The sequence below is a fragment of the Notolepis coatsorum genome (genome assembly GCF_963971535.1).
Source record: "Notolepis coatsorum genome assembly, chromosome: 3".
In the NCBI taxonomy this organism is placed as follows: Eukaryota; Metazoa; Chordata; class Actinopteri; order Aulopiformes; family Paralepididae; genus Notolepis; species Notolepis coatsorum.
Genome location: NC_140167.1, coordinates 130703581 through 130727932, shown reverse-complemented (window position 1 = coordinate 130727932; position 24352 = coordinate 130703581). Strand labels below are relative to the sequence as shown.

At 44.5% G+C, this 24352-nt stretch overlaps 1 protein-coding gene across 1 annotated transcript in view; it reads left to right on the top strand.

The window, feature by feature from the left end:
* The window catches only part of LOC311226001 (obscurin-like protein 1), a gene marked incomplete at its 5' end in the record, with an annotated part of 184166 nt that overhangs the window by 115998 nt on the left and 43816 nt on the right, over positions 1 to 24352 (top strand). The window contains 4 exons of the mRNA XM_084311383.1: positions 17599 to 17865; positions 19021 to 19287; positions 21303 to 21415; positions 23261 to 23414. Of these exons, the coding sequence (XP_084167509.1) occupies positions 17599 to 17865; positions 19021 to 19287; positions 21303 to 21415; positions 23261 to 23414 (801 nt within the window). The remainder of the gene's footprint in view (positions 1 to 17598; positions 17866 to 19020; positions 19288 to 21302; positions 21416 to 23260; positions 23415 to 24352) is intronic.

Genomic DNA, 24352 nt, shown 5'->3' with positions numbered 1-24352 from the left:
CCTTATATCAATATTTCAAAAATCTGCGATCGGATTCATATGTCCCCTCCGCTGGCCTGAGATCCACCAGCAGGACCCACTGAGCTCTCTGGCGGTTCAGGAGCGCCATCTGGTGGCCGATCGGCGCAATCGCTTAAACAGGATGTGCCATAGAGGTTGTGCTAGACGTCCGTATTGCTTCCGGCCACTCGGTACATGTCCCGTGACTCTGGCTCGTCACGCTACATAGCGATCGATTGCCAATAACTCGATAAACAACATGATTTGGACGTATATACCATTATACAAGCTGGAGATGGACCGGGTAAATCGCCATCCCATAATGATAGAATTTCTACTCTACGATGATCGCCCAACGGCGCGCGGAGACTGGGGTGAGTTTGAGCGTGTAACGTTACCGTCTTCGATACTAACTGCTATTATCAACATTTGACCCACATTAGATGATTGGTATAACGCTGCCCACGGAATTATAAACGCCCCCTCGCCCATCCGGTCAACATCAGATGACGTGTAGTAACTTCTAGAAGTACGTCTAGTTGGAATTTTTTATATCGCGCTGATTGCCATCAAACTGTATTTCATCATCAATATAATGCATTTGGGGCTATATATCACGTTCTGGAGAAAGCTGCAGAAAGAGATGAAAACATACTTATACATTAGACCATACTTTACTATGAATATGTGAATGAAAAAGTTTAACGTTGCTACACAATGAACAATACATATAGGACTTTGAATGGGCCCTAATAATGGCAATGTAGCAATAGAATTTAAAAAGTTATAGCCCTGCAAAGAAGGGGACTTTCTCCATAGACAAATAGCGCTGGCAATCTATGGTATATCATGAATTTAACCTTAGGCAGCCAAAGTGTTAATAAGTATTACCACTTTACTAACACGTAATCATTGTTTGCACGCCCCAGTACCTCCTGTCCTCCTCTCCTCCTCCGCCAGCGGGACCGACCATCCAATCCTGCAGTGATTTAGACGATCGATTTCCCACATAACTCGACAGAGTCCGTCGGACACAGAGATACCGGAACCCGCAAACAACAAACATTGCCATGTATATTATTTATACAGTACATAGCATATATATATATATATATATATATATATATATATATATATATATATATATATCTTTTAGCTGAAAAGCATTAACCAGTCAATTGATTCAATCTGTATTAGGTTACAGTACATTCATAGTCACCCTCCATAGGAAATCAGGGCGTCGGCTGGCATCGAGGCACATTGCTGGCAGAAATCAGTCCAAGGATTCAAAAGATATTATAAAAAGCTGTTTTTATTTCGAAAGGTACAAAAAAGGACTGTATTGGAAATATCCATTACAGTTTAAAAGATTATATAAAACAAAACATCTTATCTCTAAGATCGCAATAGCCTGACACGGCTTGTGCCTGCCATGGAAAACTCTGAAATTCTGGCTCTCGAAGGAGGAACAGTCATTTTTATATCGATCCGGCATCATATTTCTATTGGTCTAAAAACAGTGATGTCACAGGGATGTCATTTCACTAGCCAACCAACGTACAATATATAGTAAGGATGGACTCCTCCCCTTCTAGTCGTTACATCTACTGGAGAAGTAACAGATTACTCGCAAGGGTTTCCCCCCCGATAAGATAAACCCAATGGAAAAACATGCACAACAACAAGATCGCTAACGCTGTGGCGTCCTTGACGAAGACGGACAGGAGCACTTGGATTGGTCCCCTGGCGCGGCTCATGTTGACGCCTGTCTGCTCCCGGCTGCCCTTGGGGGGGAAGGACGACGGGATGGGTTAATCGCAGATACGTATTGCATGCATGCATCGCATGTGTGCCAATTGATGACCTTGGAGCAGGTCCTAAATTATTTTTATAAATTATTTATTATTACCTTGTGTTGGAATATCCCTATCTGTTACTAACAGGATACCAGAGGCCCCAAGGTTGTCTTTACATTCCTTAGTGGCCAAACAGTATTGAAGTGAAAGCAATTCACACTTCTTGCATGAGTATATAGTACATAGCCCAACACATACTACAGATATATACAGATACACATACATGTATAATACAGTACATATATATAGTACATACAGTATATACATATATATACACATACTTGTACCAATCATTGGTTATATGTCTACTCTATGCAGGACAGGCAAGGGTTAACATGTGTGCCAACCTGCTGTTTTTCATTGTGCAGAGCTGCCGCATTCTTGAGGGTAACTCCTTACTGCATGTTGGGCAGAAGAGAATGGCCTGTGTACACTTGTGAATACAAAGTGAAGTGAATACACTTCCTGCATTATAAGTGTATAAAGAGTATACAGGTCATATACATAGCTCCAATCATATATAAGAACAGGATGTCATAATAACCAGTGTCACTAGTTGACTTGTGGCACTTAACATGTGTTTACACATAACGTGTTTCTTCTCAATTCCTTTCTGACTGGGCATTACCAGCCAGAATACATATCACATCTAGACACCTATAGTAACATATGCCTAGATTTAAAACAAATATATACAATAAACCTATTGTATTGATTCCATTGATTCCATTGATTCCATTCTCCAGGATCACGCAAGATATTGTAGTGTACACAAGTTACTGTTCCGGAGTCCACAGTCCATAGTTCTCACAGTTTTACACAAGTGGGAGGAAGAATCTACAGACATTCCCCATAATCATATATAAGAACAGGATGTCATAATAACCAGTGTCACTAGTTGGCTGTGACACTTTACAGGAGGTTAATTTGATTAAGATATGTGTCCATTTTGTTTTGATCGAAGGTCGTTTCTGATTTATACAAGTTGGAGTAGAACTCTTTGAATGTCGCGTTAATTTTTTTAGTGTCTGTTACAGGTCATTGTTGTGCTTTAATGGTAGTTATATCTGCAAATTTTGCGTTAACTCTTAATCGCATAGCTAGTAGGTGACTTGGTTTGGAACCTTGAGAGTAATACTGTTGTCTTGTGCTACGTATTTGTACTTCAGATTGTTGTTTATAAATGGCGTTAATCTCTGTTTTTAGTACATTAACTTGAGATTCCAGTCGAACCGAGTCGTTGTATTGTAAAGAAGTAAATAACGTAGAGCAAAGCGTTTCCAGTTCCGCCAGTTTTGAGCATCGATTCTTGCGTATTTTGGAGGAAAAGCTATCAGTGAAATCCTTGATCATTCCCTTTACCGACATCCATAATATTCTAGGGTCCGGCACCGATTTCACATTCTCTAGTAGGAATACTGAAAGAGCTTCTTTGAGTTGTGTAATGAATTCCTTGTTATTCAGCAGTATTGTGTTAAATCGCCATCTTGGGGCTCGGGATGACAGTATACCAAATGATCCTTTTAGGAGTAAATAACAGTGATCTGATAATGCATTGGGTACCATCTCCACGTCATAGTTATCAAATAGTCTTGGGGTTGCGAAAAACATAATCTATTCTGGAGAGTGTTTTATGTCTTGCTGATCGACAAGAGTACTTCCGGGTCGTGGGGTTGAGTGATCGCCATAGATCATTTACACCTGTATTCTTCGACCAATCCTAAAAATTAACGTTAGATGAATTTTTTTGTTCGTTGGAAAAGGTGGGATAAGATTTTCCTATTCTTGTGTATAATCTTAGCTATGGTTATCCGACCATCTGCATCAGACCATACTCCCTTCAATTCAATATTCAATTTCCATTTCACGACTATAGCAACTCCACGGGTTCTCGTTCCAAAGGAAGAGTGACTAATGTTATGGTACGTGTTGTCCGCTAACGTAGCTTTGTCTCCCACTAAAATGTGCGTTTTGCTTAAGAGAGCCACATCAACCTGTTTGTTTTTCATCAATGTGAGCACGCTTTTGCGTTTATGTTGATTATTTATTCCCCCAGTGTTCCAGATCATAATATTCAAACTAGCCATAATCTATACATATTGTTTTGTATTTGTTGGTAATACTTCTGAAGTGCGAATTCACAATGGATTTACATCCCACTGTTGAGGTCCCGTTGAGAGCCGAGCATAAAAACATACATATATACAAATAAACCCCTGATCCCCCCTCCCTTACAGAGCCGTACAAGGTACCTATTTGATACCTCCTTCGCTTTTGTCCGCCATTGATTTTGACAAGAGGTATTCTACAACAACAACAACGGCGGCGCGGCCGACGTTTAGCTTTTAGCTCCGCAGGATGACTAAATGAGGCATAATGATTTTACTGCAACGAATGTTATAATAAAACAAAGCCTTTCTATACATGTGTCTGATTGAAAACTTTATTAACAGATTGCAGAATGGGTCAAACTCAGGGCTCTATGAGCAATGGAAGGAACTGAGCTAGTATGAACGCGTAATGCATGCTACGTTCGGGTAAATAATATGCTGATGTTATTGAACGTGTAACACTAACTATATAACGTTAATGCCACAAAACGAATGCCTTGCTAATCATAAGTAGTAACTTTGATGCAGTAGCTTGTGTGTGTGTGTGGGGGACTGGGGACTGCGTTGTGCAGGTCGCGAGTGAACTTTTTTTTGTCTTTTGATGCTACACAAATTGATGGATATTTATCGGCTACTGCCATCGGCAATTCGAGCTTATCGGCCGATAGGCCGATTGCAGTCAACAAGGCACTTATCGGCCGATACCGATACCCGACCGATACATCGGTGCACCCCTAACAGAAATAAGCAAACAATTATATAAAATCACACAGTATATAAAGCAATAGCAATAAGACAACAAGGCGTAAGTAATAGTAAAAAAAATAAAAAAGTAAGTAATAACAAATAAAACACGTACAACTTGATTGACAAAGGTTGGAAATCAAGGTTTTAAACTCCATGAGCTAGGGGCATCATAGCAAAACCTTAAGGACCAGCCAGTCACTAGAACGGGTTCCATTCCATAGATTCCAAAATTCCATTCCAATAATGATTATAATAATAATTATAGTGCAAGGAGGCACCGCCGATCGGTAGAGACCTTTTTTTGCACAATCCATGCTGTTGGATACCCGGAGCTCTGTTTTTTAGTTAGCAACAAACTAATGCAGAGTCACCACAAACTTTATCTTATGGGCTGTAGATACAAACACATGCCCACACTTCCCAAACTCAATAGATGATTACTTTCATGCTCTCTGGATTTATCTACAAATTCAACCCTTGTCGGAGGACCTGAACATGCTGGCTATTGTCTGCCTCAGCATACCTCTAAACCCTTCTATCCCACTTCCGTTCAGACATCATGATCTCAACATCTCAAATATTTAGCATTAATTGTGTTAACGATGCCCTATTTCCTACTTATCAATGATTTTATCTACCGGTAGAGTCCTTTCTCAGAACAATCCATGCTGTTTTCTTCATACTGGACACCCAAAGGTCCAGCTACTTGTCCACAAAATTATGCATAGTCAATGGGGTCAAGCTCCTCTCTGTAAGAGTTTTTGCGTTATTGCATATGTTTTGCCAGTCAGTGTCGTATTTTAAGGGTTCGATATTTGTGATGGTAATTTTTTTGGTTTGAGAAGATTGAGTTTTTGATAAAGGGAAGGAATGGGGCTGGGAATGCTTTTATATCCAGTGTCTTCTTTATGCCTTCTTTTATATATTGAAAGTAGCAGTGATACTATGTATTTACGTATGGTGTTGAAGGTAATGTGCAGGCCATCACTGAATAAATGTTCCAATGTTACTCCTCTGAGTCCTCTCTGTTACCATTTCGGGAATATAAAGGATTTATAGGGGTTGTGTCAGATTGGAGTGATTTAGAATGTTGGACCCCTGGCCTACTTACCAATAATGGTCCTCATTCTCGTACATTCGTAAGTACCTTTGAAAATATATTGGTAAAAGTTTCATACTAACAAATTTACAATAATCCTCCTCCGGATTTGTGAACGCGTGAAACGGTCTCTGTAAGTGGCCAAAATCTTCGCAGCTCGGTTCCCATGAATGAAAAACGTCACGCATTCTTAAACTGCAAAGCGCGTTCTTGTACACCTGGATTTGCATACAGACACACCCCGCCACCTCCTTATAAGGCGAAGGAGGCGTGTGCCAAACGGCGAGGGCAGTGTGCAAAACAGCAGAGGGTCGGTATTGCATATGCACCATGCTGACCCATTCAACAGGTAGCGCGGAAGCGATTTGTGACTGATCTCAAAATGAGATTAGATTCAAATGTATTGTCATTATACAGCACAAGTACAATACACCATCAAACCAGAGTGCAATAGTAACATACAATGCACAGGTGATGAAACCCAGCCTACTTGGCTGGAACCCTTCCTTTTGCATGTATACAGTACGCGTGCGCGCGCGTGTGTGTGTGCTCGTGCGCTGAGGCTGCCTCACTAAGCAGTTTCTCCATGCATTTATTTAGTTCTACCAATAGGAATACATCAAACCAACAATAAATAATATCATAGAGAATAAGACAGTATATGGTATATTAATACAGTATGGCTTGACATTAACTTTTTGGCTCACTAGCCACTGTGGCTAGTGGTTTTCCAAAGTCACTAGCCACTCAGCATTTTCACCAGCCAAAAATCCCCACACACGCCGATCATAACCCAACATTGTGATTATTAAAATTATCATGTGAAAATGGGCTCCAGACTCCTTTTTTCACCACCGTGATGAATGAGAGAGAGAGAGAGAGAGAGAGAGAGAGAGAGAGAGAGAGAGAGAGAGAGAGAGAGAGAGAGAGAGAGAGAGAGAGAGAGACTAAGAAGAAACTAAGAAGATCCTTGACTATACAGACTCAGCGATCACAGCCTAGCCATTGAGAAAGGTCGCCATAGGCAGACCTGGCTCCCAAGGGAAGACAGACTGTGCACCCACTGCACACAAGATGAGGTGGAAACCGAGCTACACTTCTTAACAACCTGCCCACTATACCAAGACATCAGAGACATATACTTCAACCTGCCCACTATACGAACTACCAAGACATCAGAGACATATACTTCAACCTGCCCACAGAGACATATACAGTCAGAGAGAGAGAGAGAGAGAGAGAGAGAGAGAGAGAGAGAGAGAGAGAGAGAGAGAGAGAGAGAGAGAGAGAGAGAGAGAATATGGAAGTCAATGGAAGAGCAGAACACAGAAGAATAGAACACGGTAGAATAGAATGACTAGGAAACAAGCCATGTTTGATCTGAATGGTAAATAGACTCCAATTATATTCTCGAAGACACTCTGATGTCACGAGACCGCCGCCATCTTGGTATAGGGGGACCATACGGATTTCTACCATCAAATCCATGCATTGAGCTCCGTTTTTATTACATGTTTTATCACATTCTTGTTCATTTCATAACATTTTCATACGATTTGTTTTGAAAATATTGAGGCCAACATGGCATTTCACTATTTCGAAAGCCTTTCTGGTGATTCTAAGGCGAGATATGAGTCAAAGAAACTCTCCCTGATTACCACGACCACAAAATCAGAGCGAGTTAGCCGAACGTTAGCCACCAGCCACTTTTTCCTCTGTGATGGTATAAAACTTCCGATTTGGATTTCTGTTTTTGTCATTAGTATAACGCGTAACACAGCAGCTCTTTGGCATTGTGAAGGACTGAAGAAAAGTCTGCTTGATTGTCTTTAATTTGCCGCTTTAACTATCCGTTTCTCCACTAAATAGTGTACACAATGTACCAGGCGGCGCAGTTTCCCCCCACGCTGCAGTTGCGTAGCAATAACAGACAGGAAGTTGACTTCGAGAATAGCAGCTTTTAACCAAGAAAGAGGCATCTGGGGCAGCTGTCCATGGTGCTGAGAGCTAACTCAGAGACCGCGCAGTAATAATGTGCACCTATTATTTGCGAGTGCTATCTTGACTGAGAGGGTGGCCAGGACGGTGTTAGTCTCAAGCCCTTATGCTTACATGAATGTGGCTAGCAGCTAACAAACACCGTAATATTAGTTTAATAATACACGTTACATAATACATGTTTGTTTACTTACTTACAAATAGTCGGTCTTGGTCTCATTCTCTTTTCTGTTTGTCGATGGTTCAGTTCACCCGGTCTTTTCACAATATTCCACCACATTGTAACGTTAGCTAACTGTCTGTAAGTAAACTATGGATGAGTCGGTCGCACTAACTAGTTGTCGAGCTATTAACGTTAACAGCGTCAGCTGTCACACACGGAAGCAACACGACGCGCGCGATAGGACGAAGTGGATGGGCCATGGAATGAGCACACTGTGCGCACCCAGTCCTTGTGGGATTTGTAGTACTATAATAGTATCACCTGGATTGACGTGATTATTCCAAATGCCCTTTGTAGACTACAATGTTTTTTTTCATAGAAAAGAAAGGCACCCGCCGAATTGGCGGGTAGAATGACGCATCTACCCGCCAATGACGAATTCTACCCGCATTGGGCGGGTGGGCGGGTGTCAACGTCAAGCCCTATTCCACTACAGTAGCTATATCCGCGTCGATCGGTTTAGTTCTTATTTATTTAGTTTGCAGTGTGTGTGTGTGTAATGCTCACGATGCCTCATTGAGTCAGGACTATAAATGCAAAACGTAATTGTTAATGATACAAATATTGTCGTATTTATTATCATTATAATGATTTAATTCCACAGATGTATGTAGTATCGGCAATTCCCAATGACTTGTCCCAGAGAAAACACAGGTCCACACCAGTCTGTCCGACTTACGACTGCCTTTTCGAGTTTGTAAATCCTACAACAATCCTACAACGAATTTACAATACGAAGCCGTTCGAGAATGCCGAATAAGTACGTAAATCGAGTTACAACGGAATTTCTTGGTAACTTTCAAGTATGTCCGTTCGAGAATGAAGACCAATGTTTTTTGATCAGAGTCCTTTCTCAGCACAATCCATGCTGTTCTTCATACTGGATAACAGTTTGATTGATTGATTGATTGATTGATTGATTGAAAAGTTTATTAACAGATTGCAGAATGGGTACAGTACAGTACAGCTCAATACATACAATTGTTAAGGGGATGCAGACCAGAGAAAGACTTTCGTCTTGTTTACATCAGGGTCCCCCATATTCAATTCATCATAACATTTATGACATACACGACATACAAATATACAATACTGTTTATTTACAGACAGAATTTCTAAAGGAGAATATATACATTTGAGGGGGAGGAAACTATACATTGGGGGGGGGTTGGACATTTACCGGGGCCAGTTTCGAATTGCAGCCTCCCGTAGGTGCTCTTTTAGAGCGGTTTTGAATGTGTTTAGGGATTCACATTATTTTACGGCTGTGGGTAGGGCGTTCCACATTGTTGTGGCATAATTGCAAAACATGTTTAGTCCCTTGTTTGAGCCGAATCTGGGTTGAACATGATTTGTGGAACTCCCTCTGGTGTTGTGGTTGTGGTATTCACTGACCTTTGGGAAGTATTTCGACATGTACATGGGTACCTTAGTTGTGTAGTGTATCTTGTAGACCAGGCCCATTGCAAGTTGCTGTACTCTGTCGTCTACTCTAAGCCATCTTAGGTTGTCAAAATGGGCTGGGGTGAGGTGGGTTTTAGGAGTAAGGTCAAGCAGTAGTCTGACCAGTTTGTTTTGTGATGTTTGTAATCTTGTTTTTAGTGCCTTTGAGGTGCTTTGGTACCATGAGGTGCAAGCATAGTCGTAGTACCCTTGAATGAGTGCTCCTGTTAGAGTCTTCAGGGTATTCTTGTTTACCAGAGAGGAGATCCGGTACAAGAATCTTGTTCGTTGGTTGACTTTTTTTATTACATTGGTTGCCATTTTGTCACAGTTGTTGATCAGATTATAGACTAATAGAAGGGATAATGTAGATAATGTAGATAATGTAATCAGTAAAGATAATAAAGACTGGTTTTATTATGGAATGATTTGGTATCAAAGCCTTGTTAATTGTTGCTTTGTTGAATGGAGGCAACAAGGGAATCTAGGGAATGTGCAAATAATGAAGGTGATCGTGGGCATCCCTACCTGGAACCCTCTTTGTAACTGAAATGGTTTTTAAATATATCAGTTTGTGGTAAAGAATGTTGGGAGACATGAGAATGGACCATCCTACCCTCTAACAGAGTATTACATTGAATAATCTCCCTTTGATGAAACCAGTGTGACCAGTATGTACCAATGATGAGATTCCAGATTCCAGTTGAATGGACAAGGCGTTGCATAATTTATTTTCATATGTGAATTTATGAGTGATTATCATGATTTAAGTAACGTTTCAACTGGATCTTTTTTTGAAGAACTGAAGATCCTGTTGGGTTGGGTTGAGGCCTTTTAGCCTATATTGGGAGCTGTAATTTTCTGGTTCCCGCTATACTTTGCTCACTTTATATCACAGCCGGGCAAATTAACATAGACTGAAATGAACTTTAGATATCCCGGGTGACTGTAGCCTATGTCATGTAATTAAATTGTACTTACTCAGAAGCATTTAATATTACCTAAACATACTGTAAAATCCAGGTCCCTTAAATGCGACCTTCAGCACCATGGACAGTGACGCTGTCACGTTATATATTCGTACTGGCAATCGCGTCTCGCTCTTCGCCATATTGAGATATACCTCATCTCCAGTACCTACTGTACTTCATTAATGAAAACAATGCACCCATGCACTTGACCAGGCCTTACCCCAGTGTCCTCCTATAAGACACCAGGCATGGTCACACTCGCCCTTCCTCTTTTTCGTTTTCCATCATGGACGTGCAGTGCATTCCATGAACTAGTATGAAATGCAGAGAGAAATTGAACTTTTCGCCAGAGATTTGCCAGCCCCTGGAATCTTCTCGGCATGTTCCAACGGCGCGTCGGGCCTGTCCTGGGGTTTCCTCATCTTCTGACAGCGGATCGAGGGACGTCGCGTGATGTTTAGCTGTCGGGCTAACTCGCGCTCAGGTAGGCCCTGCGCCATCAGGCATTAATGTTGGCGTTAGTAATACTGCTTGTTGTCCTGTGAGACAACCGAGTTGTGTATTGGCGCAAGGGGCAGGATATCTGGGTAAACGTGACTCTGAGTTGGACATTTTCCCGGCTATCCTGGAGCGCGCTGCTAATGCTAATGCTGTAATGCTGGGTCACTGTTCCGTTGTTCCCCGCTGTGGGCTGTCACCGCTTTTCCCTCCTCTTAACCGGTTCATTGATGAAGGTTAGTCGGTAGCTAATGTGGGGGGTTTTGCTGAGACTTATTTACCCTTTTTACGGGTAGATGGGCTGACAACAGGGCGCAAGGCAGGTGTACCCTGGCTTGAGAGCCAGTTGGCATCGATCCTTTGCCCTGGCAGGGTTGAACGGTGTCCCACCCGGATGCCGACGCTTGAGAGCAAGTCGGCCCGGCAGGTGGCAGTATGGACTGATGATGTTTATACCACCACAGGATGGAATTTAGCTGTGGCCAGTGTCATGGCTCAGCTGACTGTTTTTCTGTCCACATTGGTGTCGGATAGTGGGGCTGCAGGGCCAGCCGACGCTGAAAACATTGTGCATGTTTTTGGGGTTATATAAATCTTGAATCAGTCGCAAGCTATAACCGCAGGGAGGATCAGGATGCTATCAACTCTTATTAATAGGCATCTCTGGTTGGAGCAGTCTTCCCTTGGGGAGGAGGAAAGGTTTCTTCTCCTTAGGGCTCCTCTTTCCGCGGAAGGACTTTTTTGTCGTTCTGCGGAAACGCTGGCGGTATTTGACCTGGGCCCCACACCGCCTCACACCATGCAGCCAGAGGTGAGAGCACGGCCTCGTCAGCGACTATGGCGAGGCCCTCGACCAGCGGCCATGTTTCCCCCGCCTGAGGTACCCTGGGCTCAACGCCAACAGGTGTCCACAAGGCCGACAGCCTTGGCGGCCGAGGGATCGGCTACATTGGATGAGCACGCCCTAAAAGACCGTCGCCGTCCAGCTGTGTGCAGCCCGCTCTCCGGTCACTCCCTCCCCCAACACCAGCGGAATAAGGGCTCTGATTTGTTTCCTTTGGCTGCGGGCCGCGGGGCTTCAATGAAGCGCAAGCGGCCCCACGTTTCGCTTCTCATGGGGACAGGGGCTGACACCCAGTTGATGGCTGAGACTGGGTCTGTCCGTGAGAATGTTGTGCTGTCACGTGGCTCCCTCGCCACACGTTCTGCGTCTGTGATTGGTGAGCCTGGTGTTACGTCTGTCACCTTCAAAGGTTGTCAGCAGGGGGACTCGAGGCCTCCTCAGGCTCAGCACGGGTTTCCCCGACCTCGCCTTCGTCAGGCCGGGTATCACGTTGGTGCCTCCCACTCCGGAGAGCCCAGCAGTGGTCTGGCAGGCGCGCGTGATTTGGGTGATAGTAATATCACTGCAGGGCTACGGTGTGTAGGAACCCATGGGGGCCTCACACCTTGCATGTCCAGCTGCAGAATAGCTCCTCAGCGGTCCATGCTGGAGGGGTGTTCAGTGGGGGAGCGCTTGTCACCTGGTATGATGTCAGCTTCTCCCGTATCAAACCGGCCCTTTCTGTCGGGTCGCCCCTTGGGTGCGATTGCCTCGTGGGTTGTGTCAGGGACCGATGTCCTGACTCCACGGAACGCCCTGCTCGCACGGTTGGCGGGTCCAGGGTTGGCTACGCACAGCGGGTGGGACCGGGCCGCCTATCTACAGTTCCTAGCGGGCCAGCGCCAAATGGCGGCGGGTGCGCTTTGGGAGTATCATCACATATGGCTACAGCAGTGCCGTATGTCGACGTGGATGGAGAGAACGTTGAGGCTGGGGCTTGTGTTGCAATTCGCACAACCCCACCCTCCATTTTCAGGTTTGGTGCAAACCCTGTTGTCAGGGTCAGCAGCAGTGACAGCTCTGGTTGACGAGATCCAATCTCTGTTGGCGAAGCAAGCCATAGTCGTGGTCCCACGGGAGGACGCGATGCGTGATCTACTCCCGGTATTTTCTGGTGCCCAAAAAATCGGGAGGTGTCAGACCTATACTGGATCTGTCCGCGTTCAATCGTCTGATTGTGGCTAGACGGTTCAGATGGTTGACCGTCAAACACCTGCTAGACGCTGTCAGGGTGGGAGACTGGTTCACCTCCATAGACCTGAAGGATGCGTATTTTCACATCCCGATTTTCCCTCCTCACAGGAAATTCCTACGCTTCCTGTTTCAGGATGTGGCGTACGAATACCAGAGGCTGCCGTTTGGCTACTATCTGGCCCCCCGCACATTCACCAAGTGCATAGAGACCGCACTGGAGCCTCTAGTCTATGTCGTCAGGGGATACGAATAATTTTCTATCTCGACGACATTCTGCTCCTCAGCCGAGGAGGAGGAGGTCGCCAGGTCTCATACCAGGCTGGTGGTGGAATTCCTCACCAAGCTGGGTTTTGCTGTGAACTGGAAGAAGAGTACGCCTCTTCCCAGTCAACAGGTGGAGTACTTGGGCTTGGTTCTAAGCTCAAGGCCCATGAGGGCAACCCTCTCGGAGCAGCGGCGAGTGACTATCCTTGACGCGCTCGGGGGTCTCCGTCCTGGCGGGACGATTACGCCGCTGTATGTGATGCGCCTGCTCGGTATGATGGCATCTGCTCACTCTGTGGTCCCTCTTGGCCTCCTCTTCATGAGGAGGATACAGAGGTGGTTTTCCAGTATGAAAATAGACCCGGTGAGAGGCAAGTGGAAACGTTTGAAGGTTCCCTTGTCGATACGGGGGGATCTCGCCTACTGGAGGAGGCCTGGTACCCTCACCAGCGGGGTCCCCATGGGCGGCAGGCGGTCACACGTCACGGTCTTCACCGACGCCTCCCTCACGGGATGGGGGGGGACGTGTCAGACCAACGCAGTGGGGGGCAGCTAGACGGTCCATGCTGCCCGGTCTGCTATGCACATCAATGTGTTGGAATTGAAGGCGGTCCTCCTGGTCATCAAGCGGCTCGGCCACTTGGTGGTGGGCGAGCTCGTGTTGGTCAGGACGGTCATCCGTCTGCACCGGGCGGCGGTCGAGCTCTGGCTGTGGGCGTCTCGCAATCTGCGCAGCCTGAGGGCGCTCCACATCCCTGGCAGGGAGAATGTGGGCGCAGATGTGATGTCGGGGGCTGTCTTCATCACGACGAGTGGGGACTACGTCCAGACATAGTCAGGCAGGTCTGGGACCGCTTCGGGGAAGCCTCGGTGGATCTGTTTGCGAGCAGACAGTCTCACCAGTGCCCCTTGTGGTTCTCGGTCAGTCGGGGGGACAATCCTCCCTTGGGGGTGGATGCCTTCTCGATGTATCCATGGCCGCCCGGGATTCTGTACGCTTTTCCGCCCATACATCTGATAGGTCAGTTGTTGGAGCGGGTACGTCGGGAACACAGGACCTTGATCCTGATCGCGCCGGACCGGGGCGCAGCTGTGTGGTTCCCGGTCCTGATCCAGCTCTTGGTAGCCCCGCCGTGGCCTGTTCCTTGGTCATCGCGGGCCCTCTCTCAGGCGCACGGGTCTCTGTGGCAGTTCCCTGTGCTGGGCCAGCCGCTGATGGTTTGGCTGTTGAGAGGGTGCGTCTGGAGGGGATGGACCCTTCTGTGGTCAACACCATCCGGAACGCGCATGCTCCCTCCACTATCGCAGTCTACGCAGGTAGGTGGCGTATTTTCCAAGAGTGGTGTAGAGTGGGAGGCTTGGACCCTGTGTCCTGCCCCCTGGACGCTGTCCTTTCCTTCCTTCAGTCTATTTTGGATAAACTGTCGGCTTCGACGGTGAGGGTATATGCTGCGGCTATATCCTCTTGTCATGTGAGGTTTGAGGGCGTTACGTTGTTCAGCCACCCTCTTGTGAAGCGTTTCCTGCTTGGCACTCGGCGCCTTAAGCCGGTGAAACGTTCTCTGTCTCCGAGTTGGGACCTCCAACTGGTCCTCGGCCGGTTGTCCGAGGCCCCGTTTGAGCCTCTTGAGCAGGCGTCTTTGGAACAGCTGTCTTTCAAGACTGCATTCCTGCTGGCCATCACCTCCGCTAACCGCGTGGGTGAGCTTTGTGCTCTCTCGGTGCGGCCTGAGTGCTTGTCTATTCGTGTCAATAGCGGTGCGACTCTGAGGCCTAATCCAGTCTTCGTGCCAAAAAATATCCTGAGCTCTTTTCGCTCCAGGGATATTGTGGTTCAGGCATTTCATCCGCCTCCTCACGCTGGTGAGTTAGAGGCGAGCCTTCACCTGTCGTGTCCAGTCCGGACTTTGGGGGTTTACCTCAGCCGGACTCAGGACCTCAGGGCTACCGATCAGCTCTTTGTTTGTTACGGTGGCTCTCACGCTGGTAAGGCACTGTCAAAACAGCGCCTGTCACATTGGTTGTGCGAGGGCATTGCCCTTTGCTACACGTTGGCTGGGCTGGCCCCCCCTGGGGGTGTCAGGGCGCACTCCACTCGTGGGGTGGCGGCCTCTGCCGCCTTGTTAGAGGGGGCCTCGGTGGAGGACATCTGTGCTGTGGCCTCCTGGTCCTCCCCGGGTCCCTTTGTTAGGTTTTACCTCATGGACATGACTGGGGGTTCTGTCTCCCAGGCGGTTCTGGGGTCTGGGATCTCCCCTGCGTCCCGCCCCTGCGTTCGGTGGGTTAGCAGGGGTGTGTGGGTGTGTGCCACGAGGTGATGTGTCACACGTGGTCCCGCCTGTGCTGTGTGCGTTTTTAGGGGTCTCTAGTTCCCTCTTTTTCGCACTTTGGTGGAGTTGACTGCCGCCCCCTCTTCACTAGGAAGGGGGGGTGACGGGACTCCCCTCCCCCCTGGTGGTAGGGCTTGCGGATCCTCAGGGGGTACATTTGTCGGGCCACGCGTCTGCTCTGCCCCATATCTCAATATGGCGAAGAGCGAGATGCGATTGCCAGTACGAATATATAACGAAAGGTTATGTATATAACCTAGTTATATGAGTACTGGCTGAGCGTCTCGCTCTTAGCGCGCCCTGAGGTCCCTTGGTTGGGTGTTTCTTGATGGAAAACTTTTTCCCGAGGAAGGGCGAGTGTGACCATGCCTGGTGTCTTATAGGAGGACACTGGGGCGGGGCCTGGCCAAGTGCATGGGTGCATTGTTTTCGTTAATGAAGTACAGTAGGTACTGGAGATGAGGTATATCTCAATATGGCGAAGAGCGAGACGCTCAGCCAGTACTCATATAACTAGGTTATATACATAACCTTTCGTTTTATACACTACACCAAACTGTAGAATAACTACTTTCCAAATAATGGATTGTCCAAACGTTGGGTTATAATAATACGAAAGTGTCCTTTATATAGAAGTTTACCGGTGCACGTTACATTACATTTCTCTACTTCACTGGCACTCTCTGTGATCTAGTCCATTAATTACTAGTATCACTCACCCTCTGCGCTGCTGCCTCAGTTCTTCTCGGTTCCTTATTTTTGTGCACAGCTCCGCAACATAATGACGTGCTCCTTATACATCTCCGCGGCTTCAATCTCAGCATCCAAATCATCCGTCAGAGTTAGCTGTTATATTTCACGGTCAGGTTCCAACAAACTGTCTTCTTTAACTCCCAGTACATCCAATAAAGTGTTCAAGTGATCAACATTCAGAGTTTCCTTGTCAATTTCAATGTCCATCTGATTCAAAACTTGTGTAGTAACACCTCTGATTGTGCCCCGCTTTCGTCTCATTCTTTCAATTTCAGTCCGACGTTCGTCTTCACCCATTCTAGAGCTATCCAAAACGCTCATATCTCCCGGGTTTCGACACCAAACTACTATTATAATAATGTGACAGATTTATTTTGCATCAATATCCGTTTGTGCCGCGAGGGGGTGCTGCACCTGGAGCTGGGGGTGCTGCCTCTCCCTCAGCACCCCTACTTCCCGCGGCTATGCTTCAGTCTATGTTAATTTGCCCGGCTGTGATATGAAAAAGTGTAGCAGTACATAAACAGCTGGAAACCAGCAATAATCCAATGTGCTTTGCTTGAGTAGCATGTTTATTTTGGAGGCATTGGGAACTATTAACTGTTGTCCTGTTGTCCTGGATATAAGGTCATCACTAGTGACAATTTGATTACACTGATACTTTAAAAGTAACACGCCAACATTATGGGAAATGCGCTTACCGTCTTCTCCAGAGTTGACAAGAAGATAGATACCAGTTTCCTCTGTGCGTTCAGTAGAAAGCTATCCGGCTGCAAGCTAGCCTAGCTTAGCACAAATTAATGGAGGCGGATATGGAGTGGTTAACCTAGGTGTGGGCCAAAAACACTTAAAACCGTTTTAAGCTAGGCTAGCCACTTCATATCCACTTGCATATCCACTTCCATTAATTTGTACTAAGCTAGACTAGTTTGCAGCCTGATAGCTTTCTACTGAATGCACAGAGAGGAAATGGGTATCTTTCTTCTTGTCAACTCTGGACAAATGCATTTCCCATAATGTTGGCGTGTTACTTTTAAAGTACCAGTTTAATCAAGTTTTTCTGCCACATCACTAGTGATGACTTTCTATCTACCCAGGACAAATATTCTCCTATTGACGGTAAGCGCATTTCCCATAATATCTATTGTGATATCATGCTTTGACTGAGTATTCACATAAAATGTGACCATGATGTTCCCGTATAGTAATTCTGTGTATTCTTGTTCAGAGGAACAGGTGCTGTTCACCAAAAACATGACGCCCGTTGGAGCCGAGGAGTTCAGCGAGGCCACTCTGGAGGTGGAGGTGAGTGTGGAATCTGGAGAGGTGCAGTGGATGAGGCAAGGGGTACTCATCCACCCTGGGCCCAAGTTCACCCTGAAGCAGAAGGGACAGAAACGCAGCCTCACTATCCACAAACTCGCTCTGTCTGACCGGGGCACCTACAGCTGTGAATCACTCCATGACCGCACGCAAGCCCAGCTCACCGTGGAACGTGAGTGTGCACGTGTTCTCACCATGCACTGTTGTTGTTTGTTTACCTCCGTTGCCGATGACCCGCCCCTTGCCCCCCTCCCCCCTGGCCTTCTCCACCCTGGGATGTTGCTTTTGAAGGCAAACCCCAATTAACTGAGTAAGAGTAATTTGTGTGATGGGGGGTCTGGTGTGGCACGTATTCTACTGGGGCATGATGGCCACCAACAGGTGACTGCTTTACTGCCCAAGCTGAGTTACAGGGAGTGGTTCCTGTAATGACACAAGAGATCGCTGCAAACCTGATAAGTTCATTACACATTTTAAATGGGGAATCGGATCAAAGGTTCAAAGGAAGTACCGACTGAGTAACTATAGGCATGCTTCTCCCTGGCTGTGAAGATATACAGTATATACTATTGGATAATGGCTAGAAGTAGATTTAAATACAAGTCCAACTCTCTAGGAGCCATTGCCCCTGTACTTACCACCTTGGGGAACGGCTTCAGCTCCCACATGCAATAAAGTCTTAGTACCAGCGATTAAAAAGTAGTTATGTGTGTTTTTCTTTGTGCATGCTTCTATGTGACTTGTTCCCCTGGTCTATGGGCTCTGGGTGAGTTAGAGGCTGTCGTTTCAACACAGGAGTGGGTGGGAAGGGGAAAGGCTAGTCTTCGGGCTGCTGCTGGCAACTCTTATGAATTTGGATCTCCTCTCATTGCGTCTAAATTTACTCACTGGCCTTCAAAATTAACGTTGTTGTCATCGGCTCTCCAAAATAAACACTTCTTTTTTCCACAGGGAATGCTTGTCTGTGATAGAATAAAAAATATAAAAAGATGTTGGCAGTTTCAAAGTGGGCTTTTGTGTAAAGCCCTGTATTCAAATGACTAAAATAATCTGCATGTCCCTTTCTGCCAACTGTGTGTATTGTTGAATATCAGCCTGCTGTACAGACCGCAGCCCCAACAAACAAAAGAGGAGGTCCTATGTTCATTTGATATTAAAGTGGAATGAAAATGCTCATGTCTGTAACTGTTTGAAGCAGAAATATTGTTTGGCGCATAATGCAATTTCTTAGCGTCTAATGCTTGACTAACAGTAACCATAACCAGTGCTGTACAATTATGTTGCTAACGTTTACTTGTACAATTGTACAATTGTCATTTCCCCACAGCACGTAAAATCACAATAAAGACAGGACTGACCGACATAAAGACCATTGAAAGAGAGACAACGTCCTTTGAAGTGGAACTGTCGCATGCAAACGTTGCAGGCACTTGGTTGAAAAATGGAATTCAGCTCAAGTCCACCAACCACTGGCGTATGAGTGCCAAGGGACAAGTCCACAGCCTCACCATTTCCAATCTCGCCATAGAGGACACCGGCAACTTCACGTTCTGCGTAGAGAATCTGAAGACATCTGCAAGGCTCATCGTGAGAGGTGGGTCATTTGGAAAACCTCAAAATGTCACTATTTTACAGTATCCTCAAAACAGACAAACATTTGACATCAAGTCATCGTGTAATGATAACACATGAAATACATAATGCAATTTTCGCATCTGTAAAAAGCTTGCATATCGTTGCTAGCGGGACAAAACCTCATAACTCCAAAAACCCAACTTTTCAGCAGATGAAAAAAACGAACACAGATTTGAGGGCGAATAGAGTTACGAGGTTTAGACAGATGATTGGTTTAATGCTTTCCCATTGTTTAAACTTTGTAAAACCCACACACACATATGGAGGATGATCTACAGAGTTGATTTATAAAAAATTAAATAAAAATAAAATGGAGTTATGAGGTTTTTTCCCGCCAGCAGCGATATTGTACCTCATTGTTTGCATTTTGTACAGACTTTTGTACTTTAGGTTGTACTTTAGTTTGTATATTGTATATTTTGTATAGTGTTTGGACTTTATTCTTTATTCTGTATGAAGCACATTCTGAGGGGGCTCATACAGAACCAAGCATTTCACTGTAATGTACATGTATGTACATTATACGTGACAATAAAACAAAACTTTAACTTGAAACTTGAACATAATCATAATGCAGATAGCTTAATCCACACATCATCCACATGCACACACTCACTTTTAAACAAACACTCACCTTAACACTCACTTTAGACACTTTAACACTACATTATATGTATCTTTTATTAAAGAGATTTGCACTACATTCATACCTCATTTGCAATTGCACCTTACCTCAAAGTTTTGTATCTCATTTTCTGCATTGTACCTCACTGTTTACTATTTTTTTTACTCCCTGTACTTAGACTGTACCTAGGTTGTACTTTAGATTGTATATTGTACTGTATATTGTATATATGTATATTGTATATTCCTCTTTACTTACTTTTTTTACTGTATGAAGCACACTCTCAGGGGCTCATACAGAACCAAGCATTTCACCATAAAGTATGTGTATTTTATTGTGATATTTAATAAACAAACTTGAATTTGAACTTAAGAGACGGTGCGTATAAAACATTATATTTAATATACTACTCTACTACTACCACAACATTATTGTTCCACTTTTATGGTGGCCTCCGAGAGGTGGCCAAAGGCGCCTGTTCAGGGCAGAGTGAATACCAGACATTGGTGGCACAACACTGGAATGGAGTGACGGCTGTGCCACCGCTGCTGCCATCCTGGCTCAGATTACAGATACAAAATAGCCCAGAGCCGCACGGCCCTGTGATAAAGAGAAGTACCTCTGGTCTGTCTTTTAACTTTAACCTCACGCTGTAAAATAATCTGCTCCACCCGCAGAGCCATTCAGAATGCCTCATCCCTTTGAGTTTGGGGTCGGACACTGAGGATGACAATGGGATGAAAATGTCACCACAGGGAGATTGGAGTTCCCCATACCTTAAATATATAGGCTACCGTTTGAGCAGGTTGTGCATGTATGCATTGCAGTGTATTCCATTTTGCTTTTATAGTTATATCAATTATTTTCAACAGGTTGATGTACTCAAATACATGTTCTGGACTAGGATTGAAATATTTGATTCATGAACACACATAACAAATAACTTGAAACAAGCCTAGTTAAGCCAGACGCGGCCGTGACAACAATGGGGAGTCAGCCAGTCAGCCAGTCAGTCATAATTAATGCAAAAATGTTACGCAATGTCTTTTTGATTTTATGAAGATAGATGAACCAGGAGCTATGTTATATGTAGGCTAATGCATTTGCAACAGTCAGACAACTCTGCTTCTCCTCTACTTCTTGTGTAACAATATTAAATTCACTATGAATAATGAAACAATGTTTTTGTTATGTTTAATTGTTATACTTTCCGTCGAAAAAATTATTAATTAAATGAATCAATCAGTTATTCTATAATAACTGAACACAGTCATCTTCTGTGTCACTCTGACAAGCAGGAGTAAAGCAGGGATTTATGCATAATTCAACATGCTTTTCTTTTCCATCAGAGCCTCCAGTGACCATCATGAAACGGCTGGAGAACCAGAGTGTTCCAGACGGAACGGTCGTATCTGTTGAGTGTGAGCTGTCGAGACACAACGTAGATGTGAAATGGATGAGGGTAATCACTGCATTCCTTTTCTCTAAATTACCTGTAATATGTTCGACTTCTACAGAGGCACACTTTTGGAGGAAAAGCTAGAGATACAGTCTTCATTAATCCAGGTATGGAAATTGGGTTGTCTGCAGCAACACACCGACAAGTATGTTGTAAGACGGAAGTGCTCTCAAGAAATGTAAAGGAGCAATAAAGATATTGAAAAATGTAGAATAAAGAATATACTGTACCAAATGCATAAATAAGATGTCAACAGTTCACATAAAGTTAAATGTGCATAATGAGCTTTGCCCCCCCCCCCCCCCACACACACACACGTCTTTGTATTTTCAAATGATAAACCAAATGTAGGCACTGTCTACACTCTACTCTATAACCATAGTCAGACAGTAGGCGCGCTCCCCTACTTCCAGAAATAGCACTACAACACTGGGGGTCAGTCAGTATCAAGTGAACACACTTTTGAAATCTGTTGGACATGCTAGACTGTCCACGTGCCTAGTCAAGAGCGCCCGCCATCAACATTGCCCTTGACTCCTATATTTCACACCTTTACCAAACAATTCTTCAACCTCCATCTATTTCCATACAACGACCACACCTTTTGGGAGAGTAAACAAGGAACCCTGCCATTACATTTGCTGGAATCTAGCTCCTTGTCAATTCCTACTATAAACAAACTGGATATCACAGGACGGAAATGAAATGGATATCTTGTGAAAAATGGTATTTCTCATCAGAAATGTAATACGAGGCAAGTTTATGGTAAAACAGAATTGTGAGATTATATTAATTTATACGATTATATTATTATAACTGGTCCCTGACATTGCTGGATGTTATTTATTTGGAGATCTCGACTGCTCATGTGGTTGGGGTGGGACAGGCAGGTATTGAGTTGTGGGCCGCGGCGGCCGATGTGGTCAAGGGCACGATGTAGCGGCAGAGTGGGGGTGGGGTGTTGGTCCTGTGGGGTCCGGCGGTCTTGGGGGGAGAGGGGGGGGGGGGGGGGGGGGGGGGGGGAGGAGATGTCCAGTGTCTAATGTCTGATGTATTTTGTGTTGTTTGTGATGTTTTTGTTTTTTACTTGGTATTTTTTATATTGTATATTTTGTTAAGTTTTGATCTGTATGTATTTGTTATTTCTTATTGTCTTGTTATTATTATTATTATTATTATTATTATTATTATTATTATTATTATTATTATTATTATTATTATTATTATTGTTGTTGTTGTTGTTGTTGTTGTTATTGTTGTTATTATTGATGTTGCTGTGTTGTTGTTTGATGATATGATTTTTTTGTTGATAATATTAAAAAAAAAGTATACGATTATATTTATGTCCCCTGATCTGGATCAGCAACCCTGCATTGGTGGTTGTGGTTCTATCAAACCATGTTTAATTATCTTGTTATCAAAAGCAGGTAGACAAAAGTATTACAGTCACAGGGCGGGATCCACAAAGAATGGATTGCACGGTGCTAATTGCACCCCTACTTAATTCATTAGGAATTGAAAATGGGGGACCCTGATGTAAACAAGACGAAAGTCTTTCTCTGGTCTGCAACCCCTTAACAATTATGTGTATTGAGCCGTACTGTAATTGTACCCATTCTGCAATTGTAAGTAAGGGTGCAATTAGCACCCTGCAATCCATTCTTTGTGGATCCCGCCCACAGTGTTTCATATGTTAATTATTGATGTTATCTCAACCCCCTGCACATCACATTTACACAAGTGGGTGTAAAAGGCTATCAAGATCAGTTGGATTGAATTTAATTGCTATTCATAAAACAAACAATGCAATTTTGGTGAAAATGTGTCTCGCTCTCTCTTCATTTTCAGAATGGGACTGAGGTGAAGCCGGGGAAGGAATATCGCATTTACGCAATGGGAAGGAAGCGTTTCCTTCAAATCATGAAATGTCGTGTCAGTGATTCCGGCATGTACACTTGTGACGCTGGGGAAGCAACTACCTCCTGCACCGTGGAGGTCTACGGTAAAGTCTGCTAGAGTTGATTATTTATATTTTATTTATATAAAATGATATCTCAGACATCTATATTGGAATTCTATAATTGCACTGACCCATAGTCATTATCATTCATTGTTATGTTCCGTTCCCAACATTCTACTCACACTGCTGTGACACTTCAGAGTTGGTTAAAGTGGATCCCAATCAATATTCTGTGAATAAACAACTCCCACTCCAGCTCAAACCAGCGTGTTGAAGCTGGAAGATGTGATACCATCTGGAGCTACTTCATAGACCATGAATTGGAGACAGATTTTCTTTCATGTTTTTCACCTAAATCTCTCCTTGATAATATCAGCAGTTTCAGTTTTAGTGCTCTGGGGCCTCTGGCTTTGGGAGATAATTGTACGTGTTAACAAGTATTAATCAGACTCTTAGATGAATGAATGAATGAATGAAAACTTTATTTAACAGATTGCAGAATGGGTACAGTACGGCTCAATACATACAATTGTTAAGGGGATGCAGACCTGAGAAAGACGTTTGTCTTGTTTCCATCAGGGTCCCCCATTTTCAATTCATATAGACATTTATGACATACACAACATACATGACATTTATGGCATAGGGACATATAGGTATTTAGTACTGATACATTTGTGACATAAACGGTATTCAAATATACAGTACTGTTACCCCTAGATCCTGACAGAGTATATACATATGATGGGGAGGGGACTGTACATTAGGAGGGGGTGGGTGGGTGAGAAATATACATACGGTGGGGAGGGAATATATACATGCGGTGGGGAGGAGACTGTCTATTAGGAGGTGGTGGGGGTTTTGGGTAGTGATTCACATTCCTTTACAGCTTTGGGTAGGGCGTTCCACATTGTTGTGGCATAATTGCGAAACGTGTTTAGTCCCTTGTTTGAGCCGAATCTGGGTTTTACATGATTTGT